The following is a 20,483-nucleotide window of genomic DNA, read 5'->3' on the forward strand; positions in this document are numbered from 1 at the left end:
TTTGTTTAAGCTTCTAACAATTTGTTTAAGTTTCACCGTGCTAACACGGTGAAACCCTATCTCTACTAAAAATACAAAATATTAGCCGGGCGTGGTGGTGGGCACCTGTAGTCCCAGCTACTCGGGAGGCTGAGGCAGGAGAATAGCATGAACCTGGGAGGCGGAGCTTGCAGTGAGCTGAGATCGTGCCACTGCACTCCAGCTTGGGCAACAGAGTGAGACTCTGTCTCAAAAAAAAAAAAAGAAAAAGAAAAAGAAAGTGCCCCTTCAGCTCGTTTTCAGAATTTTACTTGGAAAATAGGTGGTTGAAGATCCAAAGAACATGTATGATGACACATTTTAAAACAGAAACCAGTATCATCATTAAACAGACATTCCAGGGTGACATTTAATGTTCTCTCTGAACACAAGTACCTTGGATGGATAAATGAAATTGCAGAGTGTGATGAAGATCCATCTCGCTCGACAGCACATGAAATATGCATGAGTCCTCGCCTTGATAATGTTCTTGAGATAAATATTAGCAGAGATCTAAAAGTAACCTTCACTTTTAAAACCTGAGGGTACAAAATAAATTTTAAGTAGATTTATCAATTACATTACAGTTAAATTTTTACAGAAATCAAAGAAGCATTCAAAGTTTTAAAAAGGAACAAATTTAGGTTAAAATGAACAGAAAGGCATATTTGTTTTTAAAATTAGATGATCTGTTATATGAAAAAGATACTTGCACATGCATGTTTGTAGCCGCAGAATTCGCAATTACAAAATCACGGAACAAACCCAAATGCCCATCAATCAACGAGTGGATAAAGAAACTGTTATATATATAATGGAATACTACTCAGCCATAAGAAGGAATGAATTAACACTATTCACAGTGACCTGGATGACATTGGAAACTATTATTCTAAGTGAACTAACTTAGGAATGGCAAACCAAGCATTGTATGTTCTCACTTATATGTGGGAGCTGAGCTACGAGGACGCAAAGGCATAAGAAAGATACAATGGACTCTGGGGACTCAGGGAAGAGTGGGAAAGGGGCAACGGATAAAAGACTATAAATATAGTGTATACTGCTTAGGTGATGGGTGCACCAAAATTTTACAAATCACCACAGAAGAACTTACTCACATAACCAAGCACCTCCTGTACCCCAGTAACCAATGGAAAAAAAAAGAGTCAGAGAAAGAGAAATGGGGTTATAGAACAAGAGGAATGTAAACAAATGAATCTACTTACAGAAAAACAAAAGGCTAAAGCCCATAGTAAGAATCATCTTTTCTTCAAATCAGGGCAGAGGATATACAACAAAATAGGGCTCCTGAGATCTCAGGACTATCTTAGGACTCTGATGAAAGAAGACAGGAGGGAAACAAGGGGAGACTGGCCACCCTGCCAGTTACGTGATTAATTTAGCCATGACTCCCTGAGGCAAATGTCCTCAGCCAAGGAAACTGCTATTGCTATCATGATTTTGGTCCATAACCCACCTTGAACTAATTTTGACAATGAAAATGAATTACTTAAAAAAAAAAAAAAAAGAAGGAAGGAAGAGAGGAGAGAAAGGGAAGGAGGAAAGAAAACTGCAAGCCTAATGATGGCATTCTTGGATATTCAATTGCTACAAAAGTAGTTCACCCTCCATTTCTGTATCCACTGGTCACAGATTGGTGTACTAGTCCATTAATCACATGTCATTCTTTGAGTGGCACTGTCTCACAGCACCTAGCACAGCTCCACATACTTTGTTCTTTTCAATAAATGGAATAAATGAAAATAAATAAATAAAAATAGATGATCTGGCCAGGCACAGTGGCCCATGCCTCTAATCCCAGCACTTTGGGAGGCCAAAACAGGAGGATCAGTGGAGCCCAGGAGTCAAGACCAACCTGGGCAACATGGCATAAATCTACCTCTACAAAAAATACAAAGATTAGTCAGTTGTGGTAGTGTGAGCATGTAGTCCCAGCTACTCAGAGACTGAGAGGTGGGAGGATTGCTTGAGCCCACCGAGCACTGTTGAGATGTTGAGGCTGCAGTGAGCCATGAGCATGCCTCTGCTCCAGCCCAGGCAACAGAGCAAGACCTGTCTCAAAATAAAAAAAAAAAAAATAGATGATCTATTAAACTTGGCACACTGTGTAGGAAAGTAGGAACCCCTAGTAAGTTTTAATTTAATCTAAATCTATTGCTTCTATGATACAACATAATTATTCAAATACCATTATTTTAAAAGCAATTAAATCATTTATTGTATAATTGGGCTTATTCTTTGTTTAAATTTTGTATTTTCCCTGAATATCTTACTATTTCTATCTTCCTAAAAGTCATGGTTTCCTATGAAATGAGACAATGCCAGATTCATAGCATTGTAGTATTAGACAAAAAAAATCATAAAGATATGAAAAATTCATAAAGATATTGGCCCTTAAGAAGTCAATATAAATAATATCCACAATTAGACTGAAAGGATTTAAAAAGATAGTTAATGGTTGATGAAATGCTTTAATAAGCAAATTCACTGAAATATTTTATTTTCTATATAATATTGGGTCCTAGATTTCCTTTGGCCAGTTGATGAATTTTATCTCATTCTAATGTAAACCATAATGTGTTTTTTTGTGCTTTCTTCCCAGAAGGTATGCAAATTCTAAAGTATTAGGAAAAAATAGGTAAATAATAATAAAAAGTTCTCATGATACCACTACTAGATATAGGCTCAGTTTCATGTTTGTATAGCATCTCTAAATGTTCTCTTTGTGTAACAAAAGGATTCTTGATTTCTGAGATAAATTCTTACAATTTTTTTACATGTTGAAAAAAAAGAAGAAAACCAAAGGAGAGCCTGATTAAAGAAAAAATGGCCTACACCTAAATTGGGCTTCAGAATTTGACAAGTATAGATGTATATTCAGATAATTCTATATAAGGATCATACATGAATCCTCAAAACTACAGTTTTCTCCCTCCAACCCTTGAGAGGCTTAGTACAAACTCAGGGAAAGAGCAAACTCAATGAAAGATGCTATTATTTTTGTAGAAGAATATGTAGATAGATGATTAGATAGACAGATAGATGATTAGATAGATAGATAGTCCCTTCACTTTTCTCTGGTGGAAAATGGACTGAACTTCTACAATTTCAATAATTACATTGAATTTAAAACTACTAGATGAGTGATTTTGCTGTAAATAGAGAAATAAAAACGATACTCTCTGTAGAACTGTCAACATATTCAGAGCAAGTTCTGTGTTCAATTTAACTTAGCATCCCATGGAGCAGGGTTCAGCAAACTACAGCCCACAAGCCAAATCTAGCCCACTACTTATTTTGGTAAAAAAAAAAAAAAAGTTTATTAGAATACATGTGGCCATGCTTATTTATGTACTGCACATGTCTCCTTTCATGGAACAAGGGCAGAGCTGAGTAGTTGCAACAGAAACTTTATGATCTACAAAGCCTAAAATGCATACAGTCACATTGCACAATGATATTTTGGTCAAGAAGAGACCACATATATGACTGTGTTCCCACGAGATTATAATGGAGCTTCTCTATACGAGCGTACCCTGTTTATCTTTTTCTATGTTTACATATGTTTTGATACACAGATACCAATGTGATACAGTTGCCTGCAATATCCAGCACAGTAACATGCTGTTCAGGTTTGTATCCTAGAAGCAACAGGCTATACCATATAGCCTAGGTGTAAAATGGGCTATGCCATCTAGGTTTGTGTAAGTACACTCTATGAAGTTTGCACAATGATGAAATCGCCTAGCAGTGCGTTTCTCAGAACATATCCTGATTAGTAAGCAACTCATGACTATATTATAGAGACTTTTACAGAACAAGTTTGCCAATCCCTATCCTAGAGCTCAATATGCTTAAGAGGTTTAATTCATTGACTGACAGGCAAGGAACTATTATCTATATTACATGTTGATTTCCTATGTTCTGAAAAAGTATATTTATAAAAATCAGATTAGCCTTGCTTTACAAGGACCTTCTCTGAGGCAGCTGATTCCTGGGCTGCCCGAACAACCCAACCAAGAGAAATAGCAATTGCTCTTATCTGAGACTTGATGGCACCGTCAGTTGTAGGCTACAGAAACATACAAAAAGTCTTGCCATACATTGGTTACAGAACACCCACTTTCCAGAGACACCGCATTAGAAAGCACATACCAATCATCAACTGTCAGTGCTTTAATTTTGACATGAAGTGAATCAAGAGTACAGTATATGTCAAAGTCTGAAAGATCCAACAAGAACACATCAGTACATTTCTGTCTTAGGAAACAGTTCAGGATCATCTTCCTAGAGAGAAAAAATATATATATACGTATATATGAGATCTAAGAGAAATCTTAGAAACAGAAGCAAGGCAGCAAAGTCAGGAGACCAGAGCCTGAGTAGCAGGAAACTGAGCAACAAGGAAGCCAACAAGGGGAAATTTGCTCTGGGCCCAATTCCTCTAGCGAAAGTCCTTTGTAAATACTAAAACTCACAACAGCAGGTAGGGAAGCTCAATCTGGGACTCCTGCTCTAAGCCATAACAATCAAGGGGCTGAAGTAGTTCCTAAGAAGAAGGACATTTTCTAGCCATAGGCAGAAGGAAAACCAACTCACTGGAGGAAATGGTCATGCTTAAAGCATGAAGACAGAAAAATGTAAAAGTAAACCAATAGAAAAAGACAGCATACATGCTAACCAGAGGAAAATGTGTATTAATATAGCTTCATTAGACATAATGGAAAATGGGAAGGGGCAAGTTCTAACTTACCTAAGAATGCCAACTAATAGAAGGAACGATTGAATGGGGGCAAAGTTTGGGCAGAAATCAATATTTGCAGCCACCACATTAATAATTACTTGGAACAAAAATCAGTGGATGCTAAAACTAGTAAAAATTTGACAAGAAACAGGATTTTTTTGGTTTCAATAGCTTTGGGGGTAGAAGTGATTTTTTTGTTAGATAGATGAATTAGATCGTGGTGAATTCTGAGCTTTTAGTGCACCCATGACCAAGTAGTGTACATTGTACCTAACATGTCATGTTTTATTCCTAGTACCCCTCCCAACTTCCCCCTCTTCTGAGTCTCTAAAGTCCATTATATCACTCTGCATGTCTTTGTGTACTAATAGCTTGGCTCCCACTTATAAGTGAGAACACAGGGTTTTTAGTTTGCCACTCATGTGTTACTTCACTTAGAATAATTGCCTCCAGCTCCATCCAAGTTGCTGCAAAAGACATTATGCCCTTCCTTTTAATGGCCAAGTTGTATTCCATGGTATATATATGCACCACATTTTTTTTTTACCACTCATTTGTCAGTGGGCACTTAGGTTGGTTCCACATCTTTGCAATTGTGAATCGTGTGGCTATAAGCATACATGTCTTCTTCATATAATGACTTATTTTCCTTTGGGTAGATACCAAGTAGTAAGATTGGTGGATCAAACAGATTTACTTTTAGCTCTTTAAGGAATCTCCATATTGAAGAAATAGGATATTCAAGCATCCTTCCAACAAAATACTACTTTTTGCCTCTGATAAATAACTTTCTAATAAATAACAAATAACTTTACAACATGACAGACACCACCTTAGCCAAATGCTTTTATAATAGGTCTTGATATCTAGTGCTCCATTTTAAATATTGATTCATGTTATATCATTGATTCCATTCCATTGATTCATATTATACCAAATATAACATGAATCAATGGAATGTTAAAAATATTTTTTCTCATAGATATTGATTCAAATTAAAGTAAGAAATTACTTGGCTGACCAATCAATCCTCTGGAACTAGTCAGGCTGATTAATTTTTGCATTCTGATGAGTTAGGAAGTTTGACTTCTTTTTAAATTATAAAGATGGAAGCATGATTTTGGAAACTTGTCCAAATAGTGGTTGTCAGCTAAAAAAAAAAAAAATGTGCCACTGCACTCTAGCCTGGCGACAGAATGAGACTCCATCTCAAAAAAAAAAAAAAATGCAGTTCATTCGTTCAACACGCACGTTGAGCCTGTCAACAAAAACCATCTCTTTGAACAAATGTCTGAAATGTATGATTTATACTGCTTGGTTCTCCACACCCAGAAAAATCACAGCAACAAGCAGATGAACTAAAGCTAACTCCAAGAGAGCCTTCATGATACCAGATCCAAAGCAATGACCTCTCAGGATGAAGACCACAAAATGAAGCCCGCCCACTGCCTCGCGTGACTTTATAGCTCGCAATGAACTCAGGCGCTGCATATGCACACCTTCTAATGCTTTACCATGTACTCAGCCCAATTTTCTAAAAATCCTAGCCTTTCCTGATTACCTGGGCTCTAAAGTTCAAGAGAGTAGGTAAAGTAAGCATGAAAATTGTGCTCAGCGATCTGTCTCTTTTTTAGGTCTATGGTAGTGACAGAAAGGTAAATGTGTATAATTTCATGCCGTGTTTTTTGTTTTTTGTTTTAATTTTAGGATCTGTTATTGTGGAGGTAATTTGAGCAATACGAGGTGACCCCACCTGACTTACTGATGTGCCTCAACCTTCTACCCACCTTTTTTTATATTCAGCATTTCAGCAATCCATCTTATCCCTCCACCTATACACTAGTTTGGATTTTTTTACAATTTGATAATTTATCATAAATAGCTGTAGTGACTATTATAAATGTTTGGGACTTTTTACTATCATGTGATAGTAATGCAGGCAGTTTTTATTTAAGGATACAACTCTGAAGCCAAAATTTCTTAATCATTTCTTAAACATCTGGATCTCTTTAAAAACTATTCAGAAATTCATGGTAATCTGTAAAAAAAAAACTATTACCATGTGCAGGTACTTACCTTATACACTAGTTTCTGTCTCCACTTTCCCCTACAATAAGCCCGTTTCTATTTTTCTCTTTACAGCCATACTCCTAGAAAAAGCCATTTATACTCATTCCTTTGGGTTTCTTTCTTCTCATACTTCCTTAAAGCTGATCCAACCAACTATCACCCACACCTCTCCACCAAAACTGTCTTTTATCAAAGTCATCAATGCCCCCCACATTGCTAGATCTAATGGACAACCCTTAGTTCTCATCCCACTTAACTTTTCAGCAACAGAAGATACAGCTGACAGCTCCACCTGCATGGCTCCCAGGACCCCACTCTGCCCTGGTTTTACTTCCAATTGACCTTACGATCTTCTCTTTGGCTCATTCAAAGGTTCTGCCTTCTCTCAGCAACCTCTTAACATTGGATATGCCAAGACCCAAACCTTGGACTGATTATCTTCATTTTCCTCACTTCTTTGCTTTGAACTCATGCAATCTTACTGGCTTTAAGTATTAGTATGTACTGATGAATCCTAACGTTCTACATCCAGTCTGGACCTTCTCCCTCTGAACTCTAGACCTCTATATTCAACTACTCACTTGCTCTCTCCTCTTGGATATCTAAGCAGCATCTTAAACATGGCATTTTCAAAATAAGGTTTCCGAACCAACATCTTCCACATTTTTATCCAAGATAGTAGCATCTCCCACTTTGTAGTAGCTCATAAATCCTAAACTCTCCAGATTCCTCTAACATACTTCATATCTAGCTGTCTGCAAATCCTTAGATCAATTGACCTGAACTCTTCCTATGAAATCCATGCTACATCTAAACCAGGGTTCTCATCCTCAGTGCTATTGACTCTGGCCCCAGAAAACTCTTTGTCATCAGTGGCTGTCTTAGGCACTGTAGATGTTCAGCAGCATCCCTGGGTCTATACAGATGCCAGTAGCACACTAACACCATCACTATAATGAACAAAGCTGCTTCCAGATACAATCCCCAGAGGGTAAAATTGCCCCTGGCTGAGGACCATTGGCCTTGTAGTCATCACTACCTAATCCCTCTCCCTACTTCAGTCCCTGCTTCCTCTTGGTATCCATTCTCCATCCAGCAGCCAGGGTGATCCTGATCATAAAAATCCAAGTCAGATCACATCACTCCTCCATTTGGAGCTTTCCAGGGGGTTCCCATCTTATTTCAAACAAAAGCCAAGTGTGTCAATCAACTTTCAGACATGAGATGAGGTACTCCACTCATTGTTTTAGGTGTTTCAGTTGTTGTTTTAAGACCTCATCTGTATGACTTTCCCTCTCCAATCATGCTGCCCTTGTTCTGCAAACACTCAGCGACTTTACATCAGCTGTTCCCATATTCTTTTTTTTTTAATTTTATTATTATTATACTTTAAGTTTTAGGGTACACGTGCGAATGACCTTCCCTCCAGGATCTGCAGGGCTTATTCCCTCACTTCCTCCAGCTCTTTCCTCAATCATCACCTTCTAGGGATGCCTTCCCTGATGCCATATTAAGGACCACAACCCTCACCCAAGTATTCCCTATCTTCTTACTCTGCCTCTGTTCCCTAAGGTGCATTTACTCTTTCTTAAAATACCATAGAGTATGTTTTTTGTGTATACTCTGCCTCCTCCTACCTAAGTGTGAACTCCATGAGGGATTCTTTGTGGAATAAATGAATGATTAGGCACTGTTACCAGGACCAACCACAACTAAGCCTTAGCTAAGGGCATGATTCAGCAACTGAGAAGAGTTAGTAACTGTACCCTTAAAAACCTATTTCTAATGAGCATTGAAGCTTAAAATTACATACAAGTCAGTCTTGCAATAACTAGAAACAGATATATAGTAGCATAAACTTTATTCATAAATAAAACTTTGTAAAGTTAAAAGCAGTGGCAGTTCCTATTTTAAAAGGGGAATAGTGGAAGGCAGCCTGCATTTTATTTAAAATCACAATTTAGGTTTTTCAGATGGATAACAGTTGAGAGCATTAAATCCCCTTCCTGCTTCTCAGACTTTCACAAAACAGCACATTAAATCCTCAGTCCTAAGCAATCATGGCAGAGATTCCAAATTGCCTCTCAATATCAAAGTGGACAGAATGGTTGCTTCTCTTGCAATAAAGGTACTCATTTGATGAACAAGGGAGTGTAGCAGTCAGATTCTTACTGAAATGGAAGACAGTAAAATATACGTCCCAATGTAAACATTACTTCCCTACTTCTAAGAGCCTGTTATTCATAAGTAAAGCAATGTATATGTATGGAAATGAAGGAGAAGGTGTAAGTGGGAGGTAAGGGAGGAGAAGAAAGAAAGTGTATGTTCTATCCTTGAGACTGTAATCCTTAAGTGTTTAATGATTCAAGTGCAATGTATGTATAAGTGAATAAGGATACTTTTGTCCTCTAAGCTATGAAGTACATCCCAAATGTTCTAGGTATCCTGTTTATTCTCTATTAAACACAGCTCCATCCTTTTATTAATAGCCAGATATTAATATGTGTGGATTTTTCATAATATACCTTCATATGGGGCTCAAGAATGAAAAACTGTACTACCTTACATTCATTTGGTACTTTCTGGAAAAAGTTGCAACACAGACTTATGACACTTCTGAGTTCACTTTCCCAGGGATTATCAACATATCTAACCCACTTTGTAGGCTCAGTGTTAATACTCATTTATTACAATTCAGAACTTTATTGATATTGAAATTGATAGGTATTTTCTTTTTAAGTTAATTATAGTATTTCACATAATACCCAAAATGGATAGCTCTTAGTTATATGGTGTTCCCAGTTAGTAACAGATTATCAAGACCACCATGATCAATAAGATCTTCAACAAACATAGGAAATCATGAATTTGCATTCCTGAACTGGAAACATTTTAGGCACAATGCACCTTAACACAAATGTGTGCCATTTCCTTGACAATTGTATTGACTGGTATCTAGGACATACCTGGACAAAAATCATAAGATGCCAGTTTTGAAGGGTTCTTACCAAGATTGTGTTGCAGAAGTTATTGCCATGTCTTCATTCGCAATGTGTATCCTCACCTCTATCTCCCATTCATTAACATTGTCAGTTTCCCCATCTCTCATTTCAACTGCATTTAAAAGACGAAGCTGACTAAAATAAGAGCAGATAGAAAAATATCACATAGTGGTTAAGATCTACTCAGATCCTAGCATTTGCAAGGCTGAACTTGGGGCCAAATTCCTATTATTAGTAGATGTATTGATTTCTGCTTCCCGCCACCAGTCCCCAATACACCCCTCCCCAGAACATCACAGGCAGTATTTGTGGTGCTGAGAAGCAAAGACTTAAAAAACAGACTTCTGGGTTCACTTCTTGATTCCACCATCTACCAGCAAATGATGTTGACCGAGTAACCTAATTTCTCTGTTTCAATTTTCTCATCCTGAATTTGGCATAATAGTATCTACCACCACAGCTGGGTGCCTATAGTCCCAGCTACGTGGGAGGCTGAGGAAAGAGACTTCCTTGAACCCAGAAGTTCAAGATCAGCCTGAACAAAATAAGGAGGCTCAACCACTTAAAAATAAAAAAATAAAAAAGAATAATATCTACCTCATTGAGTTAGCAGAAGGAACAAATACATTCATACAAGCACAGTGTAGGCATATGGTAAGTGATAAATAAATGTTAGCTGCTATTATAATTATCTGTGGGAAGAGCTCTATGTAATATGGCTCTTCTGTAATTACTCAGGGAAAAAATTTCAGTTCAGGATTTTAACCAGAAAAACCTAATTGAAAAGTTGTCCAAAGTCCTGCCAAATATATCACACTTTTGCTAAGACCTAATCAAAATGGTTGTTAATTTTCTAAACATTTTTATTTTTAGTTTTTTTGGGTACATAGTAGGTAGGTAGGTAGATAGATAGATATGGTAGATGAGATATTTTGATACAGGCATATAATATGAAATAAGCACTTAGACTTTCTCAAGATGTCAATTAATTAAAAAAAAAAAGACCCAATCTTAACCCACAAATCCTGTTTTAAGATGTCTCTCTCCCAACACTGTCAGCCCTGCATAGTACATGCTGATCTTGACAACCCGATGAGTTCAGTATCTTTTAGATTTCATTATGCTTTCTCTATCGCCTTCAGGAAACTTGCATATGGGTTCAAGTTTAAATAACTTAAATAACTTGATTTGCTTAGTGAAAACCTATCAGGTTTTCAGGGACCCTGACACTTATATCAAAAAATAAGTCATCATTTCATTTTTCAATAATATTCCTAGTATTCCTATGTTCTAGGGGACAGTTGTAACAACTTTTGAAGAATACAAGGCCAAGTGATATGGTTTGGAATCTCTGTCCCCACTCAAATCTCATGTTCATTGTAATCCCCAATATTGGAGGTGGAACCTGGTGGGAGATGATGGGGTCATGGGGGTGGACCCTTCATGAATGGTTTAGCACAGCAGTCCCCAAACGTTTTGGCACCAGGGGCCAATTTTGTGGAAGACAATTTTTGCACTGATAGGGGGTGATGGTTTGGGGATGCAACTGTTCCACCTCAGATCATCAGGCATTAGATTCTCGTAAGGAGTGTGCAACCTAGATCCCTCGCGTGCACAGTTCACAATAGGGTTCGTGCTCCTATGAGAATCCAATGCCACCACTAATCTGACAGGAGGTACAGCTCAGGTGGTAATGCTGGCTTGCCGTTCACCTCCTTCTGTGCTGCCAGGTTCCTGACAGGCAAGGGACCACCACATGTCCATGGCTGAGGGGTTATGGACCCCTAGTTTAGCACCATCCCTTTGGTGCTGGTCTCATGATAAGAGTTCTCGGGAAATGTGGTTTTTCAAAAGTGTGTAGCACCTCCCCCGACCACTTCCTCCTGCTCCAGCCATGTGAATATGCCTGCTCCAGCTTTGCCTTCTGTTGCCTTCCGTTGCCTTCCGCCATGAGTAAAAACTCTGAGGTCTCCCCAGCCATGCTTCCTGTACAGCTTGCAGAACAATGAGCCAATTAAACTTCTTTTCTTATAAATTACCCAGTCTCTGGCATTTCTTTTCTTTTTTTTTCCGAGACGGAGTCTCGCTCTGTCACCCAGGCTGGAGTGCAATGGCAGGATTTCAGCTCACTGCAAGCTCCGCCTCCTGGGTTCATGCCATTCTGCTGCCTCAAGCTCCTGAGTAGCTGGGACTACAGGCGCCCGCCACCACGCCCAGCTAATTTTTTTTTTTTTTTTTTTTTTTTGTATTTTTAGTAGAGATGGGGTTTCACCTTGTTAGCCAGGATGGTCTCGATCTTCTGACCTCATGATCCTCCTGCCTCAGCCTCCCAAAGTGCTGGGATTACAGGCATGAGCCACTGAGCCCAGCCGGCATTTCTTTATAGCAATGCAACAGAGGACTAAGACACCAAGGATCAAGAGATCTGTGTTCCCATTAGGGTTTGGTGTCTCCCCCACTCCCATCACTGGTTGTACCATTTAACCTTTCAGGTTTGGGATTTTCATCTGGACAGTAAATGAAGCCAGGGGCTAGGACAGGGATCTGGCATTCCATACTCACTTGTGGACAACACATGACAGAGGCATTTCAGATCGGACAGTAGAGTCTCTTGAGATATGCTTGATTTTAGTTTTAAGCAGAAGAACTTCCTGGAGAGGCTACAAGACAAAGAGAGGTTTTAAACCCATGTTTGTCTCAAGTATCTCAGGAAACTTACAGGCATTTAAATAGGAATTTACAGATACATCAAGCTTTCTAAAAATGGTCACACTCTCACTAAACTATAAACAGTATCTGTTCACAGGAAACAGGACCATTTTCCAAACTGACAGATGGGTTAAAATCTGGCACAGTGCTTGTACATAAAAGGCAAGCAATACTTGTTAGTTAAAAGAGAAAGGAGCTTTGTGATTCACATTCAAGAAAGCAATTGACACCTCTTTTTGAGACACACAGTTGTAGTGATGCATTGCTTATTCAAAGCGAGCATGGGCTTTGAGATCATATGAATCATGTTTGGAATCTTGGAGCTGCCTCTATTCATCATGAATCCTTGGAAACTGTGTTTAAACAATTAAGTCTGTTTTCTTATTTCTAAAAAAAAAAAAAAGCAATAATTATGGTGGTAAAGAGTAATAGTGATTAAGTTATCAGCATATAGTAAATACCTAACAGGAAGAATAGCAGTTTTCAGGGGGGTGGGGTGGAATGGAGTTAAGACAATTAATAATAAAATATTTTTCTAAGAACATTTAGCATATGGTTCTCAATATAAGGCCCAGTCTTTGACAGCATAGGAGGATATGATGATTCAGAGATACCCATATTCATTACATAATTTTAAATGTTCCCATCTCAGATATAGCCTGCTGTCTTTGGATAATTTGAAAATATAAGCATAGATAAAATGAAATTAACATACTACCACCACCCAGATTATTCAGTTAACATTTGAATATTCCCTGCCCCCTCCAGTTTATATCAAGGTTGATAGTACCCCCCTAATACCTGCTGTGGTGTATTAGACCTGTAATGTGCTTCCCAGATCCCCTAAGGGTTTGTTGACCCAGCTGCTAGGAATGCTGTTACCAGATAGCCTTCAGCCTTCGGCTCTCACCGCCTCCAGGAATTATGTAGCTGCTGAGGGCTGTCTTACCCCTGGCCACACCCCTCTCCCAGGGTGGCCCACTTCTGATCACCTACCCAGCAGGAATATGAAGCCCTGTTCAGGGTCAGCCAAAGCTGTCTCTGAGCCTGCATCACAGCTCAGCTTTGCCCTTTGCCCAATCTTCTTTCTCCCAAAAGCACTTCTTAATAAATATTCTGCACACTCAACTCTACCTCAAATTTTGCTTTTGCTTTCTGTGTCACCCAGTCTGTGGAATTTATCTAAACCTGATCAAGTTCTATTACTTCTCTTAGCATTTTATTTGGGATAATGAAAAAAATAAGTAATATAGCAAGATTTTACTAACTTTAAAAACTTTTTAAATTAAGTCAAAATTCCAGTTATACTTTTATCAGTGATATGCTCAATGACTTAGTATACCCAAAATATCTGGTGAGTAGGGGCTGGGGCTGGGAGATTACTGAATATTTACTTTGAAAAGGCTTCTGATGCTTGATTAGTGTTACTCCCTCCTTCTGGTTGCAATTGACCAAACTTCATGAATTATAATAAATAATTAGTTAGAGAAACTGTTGAAAAACCTTGTGATACATGGAAAATACTTTCTTCCTTCAAAACGTTCAACTCTCCAGCCTGCTCCATCACTAAATGAATAATTAGTGTTTGCAATTACCACCTAACAAGAAAAAAGCATTTAGCATCTCCTTTCTTAACTGCTTCTGTCCTAAATGTGATCATTAAAGAGTCTAGCCATATTACAAATAGACACTTAATGACTTCTAGTTTGTAGGTATGTTGAAGGAACCATAAGACACTTGGGTTTTTTGTTGTTGTTGTTGTTGTTTTTGTACTTTAAGTTTTAGGGTACATGTGCACAATGTGCAGGTTTGTTACATATGTATACATGTGCGACGTTGGTGTGCTGCACCCATTAACTCGTCATTTAACATTAGGTATATCTCCTAATGCTGTCCCTCCCCACTCCCCCCACCCCACAACAGGCCCCATGAAGCTAGAAACCATCATTCTTAGCAAACTATTGCAAGGACAAAAAACCAAACACCGCATGTTCTCACTCATAGGTGGGAATTAAGCAATGAGAACACATGGACACAGGAAGGGGAACATCACACACTGGGACACTTGGATTTTAAGTAAGATAGCCATTTCTCTTACTTGAGTTACAATACCACAATCATGAGGATGATAGAAAAACTCATAGTAGACATTTGGCAAAACATGGGTTACACAGCAGCCATCTCCTAGAAACACTTCATCAGGGTTCACATACAAATTGTAAAATATCGTGGGTTTAATCCTGGCAAAGAACCAAAACTGAGTGCAGTGTACTTGAATAGCTGAAAAGCAGAAAAGAGAAACTTTCTGTTAGTATGCAATTACATAGATCAGCTCAAAAAATTTAGCATACCCTGTTAATACAAATGAAGAGATCATCCCTTACTAAAACAAAATGTCTTAAGAGGTGAACAAGTTTGCAAAACATGGTCTCTGAATTATTACTTCATCCCCTAAATATATCCACACATATACTCATCCTTCAAATACATTCTTTAGTGAATCTATATATAGGGGGAAAAAATCAATACAAAATAAGATTTCATCTAACCCTCCAAAGTCACTCATTGTAGAGCTAGAATCACAAGACTATATCTGTATTATAATGTTTATACTAAGTATAGAGCATTTTCTGTCTCTCTTGTTCAACTGAAGCTCTTTGAAGCAAGCCCTTCCATTTCTATGGAAGCAAGCAAGTTTCCATTTTTATACCCATAGTTTCATGATATATAAAGACTTGTCCAGAAAATTCAAGCTAGCAACCAGGCTTTTATAGAAACCGAGTGAAAACAGTGCTATCCTTTCCCTTCTATCTTGAAATATCTGGACATTAAGTTTTTTTACTCTGGAAATGGAAATAATTTTCTGATATAATCTGCTACTTGAATTAGGTCCCAGGGAAAGAGAATTAGAACAAACTAGAAATTATGAGACTGGGTAGGCATGAGTTTTTTTGTTTTTGTTTTTTAAAGAGTAAGTTTGGCTATTCTTCTAGACTTCACTAAAGGAAAATTTTATCAGTTGCTCTTAAGATACTAGAAGGAGCCTGAGTTCTCAAGAGATACTGAAAACTCAGCAGAGAAACCGAAGCAATATAAATCTGCAATCCTTTCACAGAAGGGGCTATACATATTGCAAATAACTATATGAAAAGATGTTTAATATCATCAGCCATTATGGAAATCCAAATTCAAATCACAATATCACTACACACCTATCACAATGGCTAAGATGAATAATAGTGAAAACACCAAATGCTGGTGAGGATGCCGAGAAACTGGGTCACTCATACATTGCTGGGACAATGTGAAATGTATCAACCACACTGGAAAACAGTTTGTCAATTTCTTTAAAGACTAAATATACAACAACCATATGACTCAACAATTAAACTCTTCGGCATTTATCCCAGGGAAATAAAAATGTATGTTCACATAAAATGTACATAAATGGGCTGGGCAAGGTGGCTCACTCCTGTAATCCCAGCACTTTAGGAAGGCGAGGTGGGTGGATCACGAGGTCAGGAGTTCAAGACCAGTCTGACCAACATGGTGAAACCCCGTCTCTACAAAAAATACAAAAATTAGCCAGGCATGGTGGCACGAGCCTGTAATCCCAGCTACTCAGGAGGCTGAGGCAGGAGAATCATGTGAACCTGGGAGGCAGAGGTTGCAGTGAGCCGAGATGGTGCCACTGCACTCCAGCCTGGGCGACAAAGCTAGACGCTGTCTCAAAAAAAAAAAAAAAAAAAAAAGTACATAAATGTTAACATAGCTTTATTTGTAATAGTCAAAAACTAAAGACAGCCCAGATGTCTTTTGGTGGGTGAATGGTTAAACAAACCATGGTACAATCATGCCATGGAATTCCACTCAGCAATAAAAAGAATCAAGTATTGATACACACAACATCTCGGATGAATCTTCAAGGAATTACGCTGAGGGAAAAAAAGCGCCAATTCCAAAAGGTTACAAACTCTGAGCCCATTTATATACCACCCTTGAAATGACAAAATTGTAGAAACGGAGAACAGATCTGTGCTTGACAAAAATTAAGGAAAGCGGAGACAGAAGGTTTGGCATGAGTGGTTCAGGAGGAAAGTAGAAATGGCTCTAAAAGTGGCATCCTGATTACAATAGAAATGTCTGTCCTTTGGCTGCATCAATATTAATATCCCAATGTAATACTGTATTATATTTCTGCAAGATGTTACCATTTGTGAAGCTGAATAAATAGTATACTTGATCTCTGTATTATTTCTTACACTGCATGTGAATCTACAATTACCTAAAAATAAGACTTTCCTTAAATGTAAAAGCCCCAGTTATTCATATCCAGATTAGCAAAAAGACAGACATCTGTGAGAACCAATTAGAATTAAAGAACAATTGAGCAAGAGAGTTACTTTTCAGATCTGCACCTGTGGCCTCACAGTTCCATTCCTAGATATGCACACAAAAAAATAAACCACTCAAATACAAACATTATTTGTAACAGCCCAACACTGGAAAAATTCTATCAACATAAGAACAGAAACAATTTACAATGCATTTATTCATTGGAATGCTAAATAGTAATTAAAATAAACCAAAGCTACAAATGTAAATCTCCAAGTGATGGACAACAAAAAAGCTGTAGAATTAAATAGAAATAGAAGATAAACGCCTGCAAAACATATTTACAGATCCACAAATTTGACGTAAAATTGTAAAACACAAGGACAATGAATAATTACCAAACTCACATATGGGCAAAGAGGGAAGAGAATAGGATCAGGAATGACCACAGGGACTTCAACTCTACCTGAACTTTTACTTCTATTAAAAAATAAAATGTAAGCAAATGTAGCAAATTATGGATTTAATAAAGCTGAAGAGCAGGTCAGTGGATATTGATATGATTCCTTATAGTTACCTGCTTTTTTAAACTTAGTTATCTATTTTAAATAGTTCCTAATAAAAGAAAGCATAACAAATACACTAAGATTCTAACATGTACCCATGTCAGGTCCAGGTTGTCTTGTTGAACAGGTAGCTTGACAAGTATACACAACCTTTCACTGCAATTCTGAAATCTTAACCTTAGAAATTGACAGCCCAGGCAGGAATCAGTGGCTCACGTCTTTAATCCTAAAGCTTTGGGAAGCCAAGGTGGGGGGATTCCTTGAGGCTAAGAGTTGGAGGCTAGCCTGGGCAACATAGCAAGTCTCTACAAAAAAACTTTTTTTAATTAGCAGTTCACAGCTGCAGTGAGCTATGATGGCACCACTGCACTCCAGCCTGGGTGACAAAGAAAGAAAGAAAACAAAAGAAAGAGAAAGAAGAAAAATAAAGAAGAGAAAGAGAAGAGAAAGGGAAAAAGAAAAGAAAGAGAAAGATGAGAAAGAGAAGGGGAAAGAAGAGAAAAAGAAAAAAGAGAAAGAAGAGAAAGAAGAAGGGAAGAGCAAGGGAGGAGGAAGAGGGAACAGGAAGAGAAGAGGAAGAGAAAGAAGAGGAAGAGAAAGGGAAGAGGAATAGAAAGAAGAGGAAGAGAAAGGGAAGAGGAAGAGAAAGGGAAGAGGAAGAGAAAGGGAAGAAAAAAAGAAAAAGAGAGAAGGAGAGAAAGAAAAGAAAACAATAATAAGCATTCAGCACAGTGGCTCATGCCTGTTATACCAGCACTTTGGGAGACCGAGGTGGGCAGATCACTTGAGGCCAGGAGTTTGAGACCAGCCTGGCCAATATGGTAAAACCCCGTCTCTACTAAAAATACAAAAGTTAGCTGGATGTGGTGGTGCACATCTGCAGTGTCAGCTACTTGGGAGGCTGAGGCACAAGAATCGCATGAAACCGGGGGGCGGAGGCTGTGGTGAGCCCAGATCATACCACTGCACTCCAGCCTTGGTGAGACTCTTGTCTCAAAAAAAAGAAAGGAAGAAAAGAAGGAAAGGAGGAAGGAAGAGAAAGAAAAGAAAGAGGGAGGGAGGAGGGAACTAGGGAGAAAGAGAAAGAAAGGAAGAGAGAAAGAAGGGAGGAGAGAAAGAAAGGAAAAGAAAGAGAGAAGCAGAAAAAGAGGAAGAGAGAAACTGACAGCCCAAGTTTATACTCAGGGCTACCAATCATTCTGGTTTGCTCCGAACAGGAGGTTTTTGGGGCTGATGCAGGAAAAGTACTGGGAAAACCTGGATCACTGCTCACCTCACTTAGGGGGCGCTGACTGCTCCCTCTGAAATGAAAAGGATCTATGAAGTATAAGGTAAAGAAAGGCTAAGCCTTATAAGGCTTTCTTCCTGTATGTGGTAGTCCCGAGTTCCTACCACCACCCACTCCTCTGCTTTCCAGGCCACTCCACACTCTTTATATTAAACCCACTTCAAGTACTTGAGCCCCAAGAATTGATATGGTCAGAATAAGATGAAAAGGAAAGGCGAGTTGGAGAAAGACAGTCTCAGGTTAGGGCACATTCCCTAGTCTCAGTGCCGGTATGCAAGAGAAAAACATGGTATCTCAAGATTGCACATTGAAAAGAGGCACTACCCCTCCATGTGTCCTTGGCTATTATTAAGATTCAACCAGACCACAACTGTAAAGAATCCAAAGCCACATCTTTCAGCCCTCTTTAAGAAACTTCTATTCCCCAAGTCATAAGTTATACCTGACCAGTCCCCAGCACAGGTCCATATCAAGGAATGCAGATAAAAGAGACCTTTGAACCCCAGAATGGTCTTCATTTGCCCAGATTGAAAACCAAACCTCACTCAGGAAACAGGAAGTTGGAGAGAATAGATAGCCTTATATGACAAAATGCCTGAAGCCACACACAGGTGTGGGTAATTAACTACAACTTTGGACAGCACACACGTGCCATAAATATAATTTTGTTTCATTTTCTAAGATGTTACACTTTTTTACTCAAATGTCAAAAAACAAGAGCAAAGATAAAGCAAAATGTGCATTAGAAGTACAATAGAAGACTTCACTTGTTTTAGAGTCCAAAGCATCAGATATAGTTATTTTTATGAACTAAGGTTTACTTTATTAAAACTTCCTATCATCCTATAACATCTGTCTCCACATCTGAACACGAAAGAAATAACTGGATGATAATTTAATTGTTCTGTGCATCTCAGAAGGCAAAGCCCTGAGAACATGGGAATTGAAAGATTTCATCTACTTTCACCTGTTTTCACCAACTAAACAGTGGTACTCAAACTTAATAGATATCAGAATCACCGGGAGAGCTTACTGAAGCACAGCTGAGTGTCATTTAGTTTTCTGATTCACTAAGACTGGGCTGGTACCTGAGAATTGATGTTTCTCACAAGTTCCCAGGCGATGCTCATACTGACCACCCAGGGACTACACTTTGAGAATCCCTGGTCTACAGGGTTTTGCCTTCAGAGTGCATGCTGTGTTGATGCCCATTAGCAGTGACATTTGCTTCTCAAGCTTTAAGGAGCACACATATCACCTGAGGCTCTCTTTACAATGCAGATTCTAATTCGGAATGTCTGGGGTGAAGGCTAAGATTCTGCATTTTAAGATTGCAGGGATGTTGCTCTGGAGACTACGTTGTGAGTAGCAATGCCTGTAAATAGTTACTCACATTTAGATTCCTTTCTTCAAAACAGAAGATGCCAACTTAAAAATGAGAAATTCAAAATCTCATTACCAAAACAAGCCTAAATGAATGTTTGGTTCAAATATATTCTGATTTTTTTTCGCTAATAACCAGTTATTAGAGTTTAGCAACTGTGTCCTACATTAACAGAATGTGGAAAGCAGAAGCTTACCAAAAGCAAATAGAAAAGACTATATAAATGCATTTAACTATCCTTGATATTATCTGAATTTTATCATTAAATTTAGTCTGTTCTAAAAGTTCTAAAATGCCATTAAATGATGAGCTCTTCAAAGGTTGAGACCATTCCCCTGTATTTTTG

General features: G+C 38.3%; 1 protein-coding gene across 1 annotated transcript; it reads right to left on the bottom strand.

The window, feature by feature from the left end:
* Positions 1 to 273: 273 nt before the first annotated feature.
* Positions 274 to 19,472, bottom strand: OOSP1 (oocyte secreted protein 1). The gene is made up of 5 exons (XM_054524327.1): positions 19,196 to 19,472; positions 14,663 to 14,844; positions 12,418 to 12,515; positions 9,862 to 9,990; positions 274 to 557 (listed from the first exon to the last, which is right to left on the bottom strand). The coding sequence occupies exons 1-5, from the start codon at positions 19,269 to 19,271 to the stop codon at positions 551 to 553; spliced, it is 492 nt and encodes a 163-aa protein (XP_054380302.1). The 5' UTR covers positions 19,272 to 19,472; the 3' UTR covers positions 274 to 550.
* Positions 19,473 to 20,483: the final 1,011 nt, after the last annotated feature.

The sequence above is a fragment of the Pongo abelii genome, chromosome 9 (genome assembly GCF_028885655.2).
Source record: "Pongo abelii isolate AG06213 chromosome 9, NHGRI_mPonAbe1-v2.0_pri, whole genome shotgun sequence".
In the NCBI taxonomy this organism is placed as follows: Eukaryota; Metazoa; Chordata; class Mammalia; order Primates; family Hominidae; genus Pongo; species Pongo abelii.

Coding starts and splice junctions, on each gene's coding strand:
- OOSP1 (XM_054524327.1), bottom strand. CDS start 19,271: ATGAAGACCATTCTGGGGTTCAAAGGTCTCTTTTATCTGCATTCCTTG. Junction 12,516..14,662: donor ATTGTGGTATTGTAACTCAA/GTAAGAGAAATG, acceptor TTTGTCTTGTAG/CCTCTCCAGGAAGTTCTTCT. Junction 9,991..12,417: donor CTGTCATGTGTTGTCCACAA/GTGAGTATGGAA, acceptor CTCTTATTTTAG/TCAGCTTCGTCTTTTAAATG.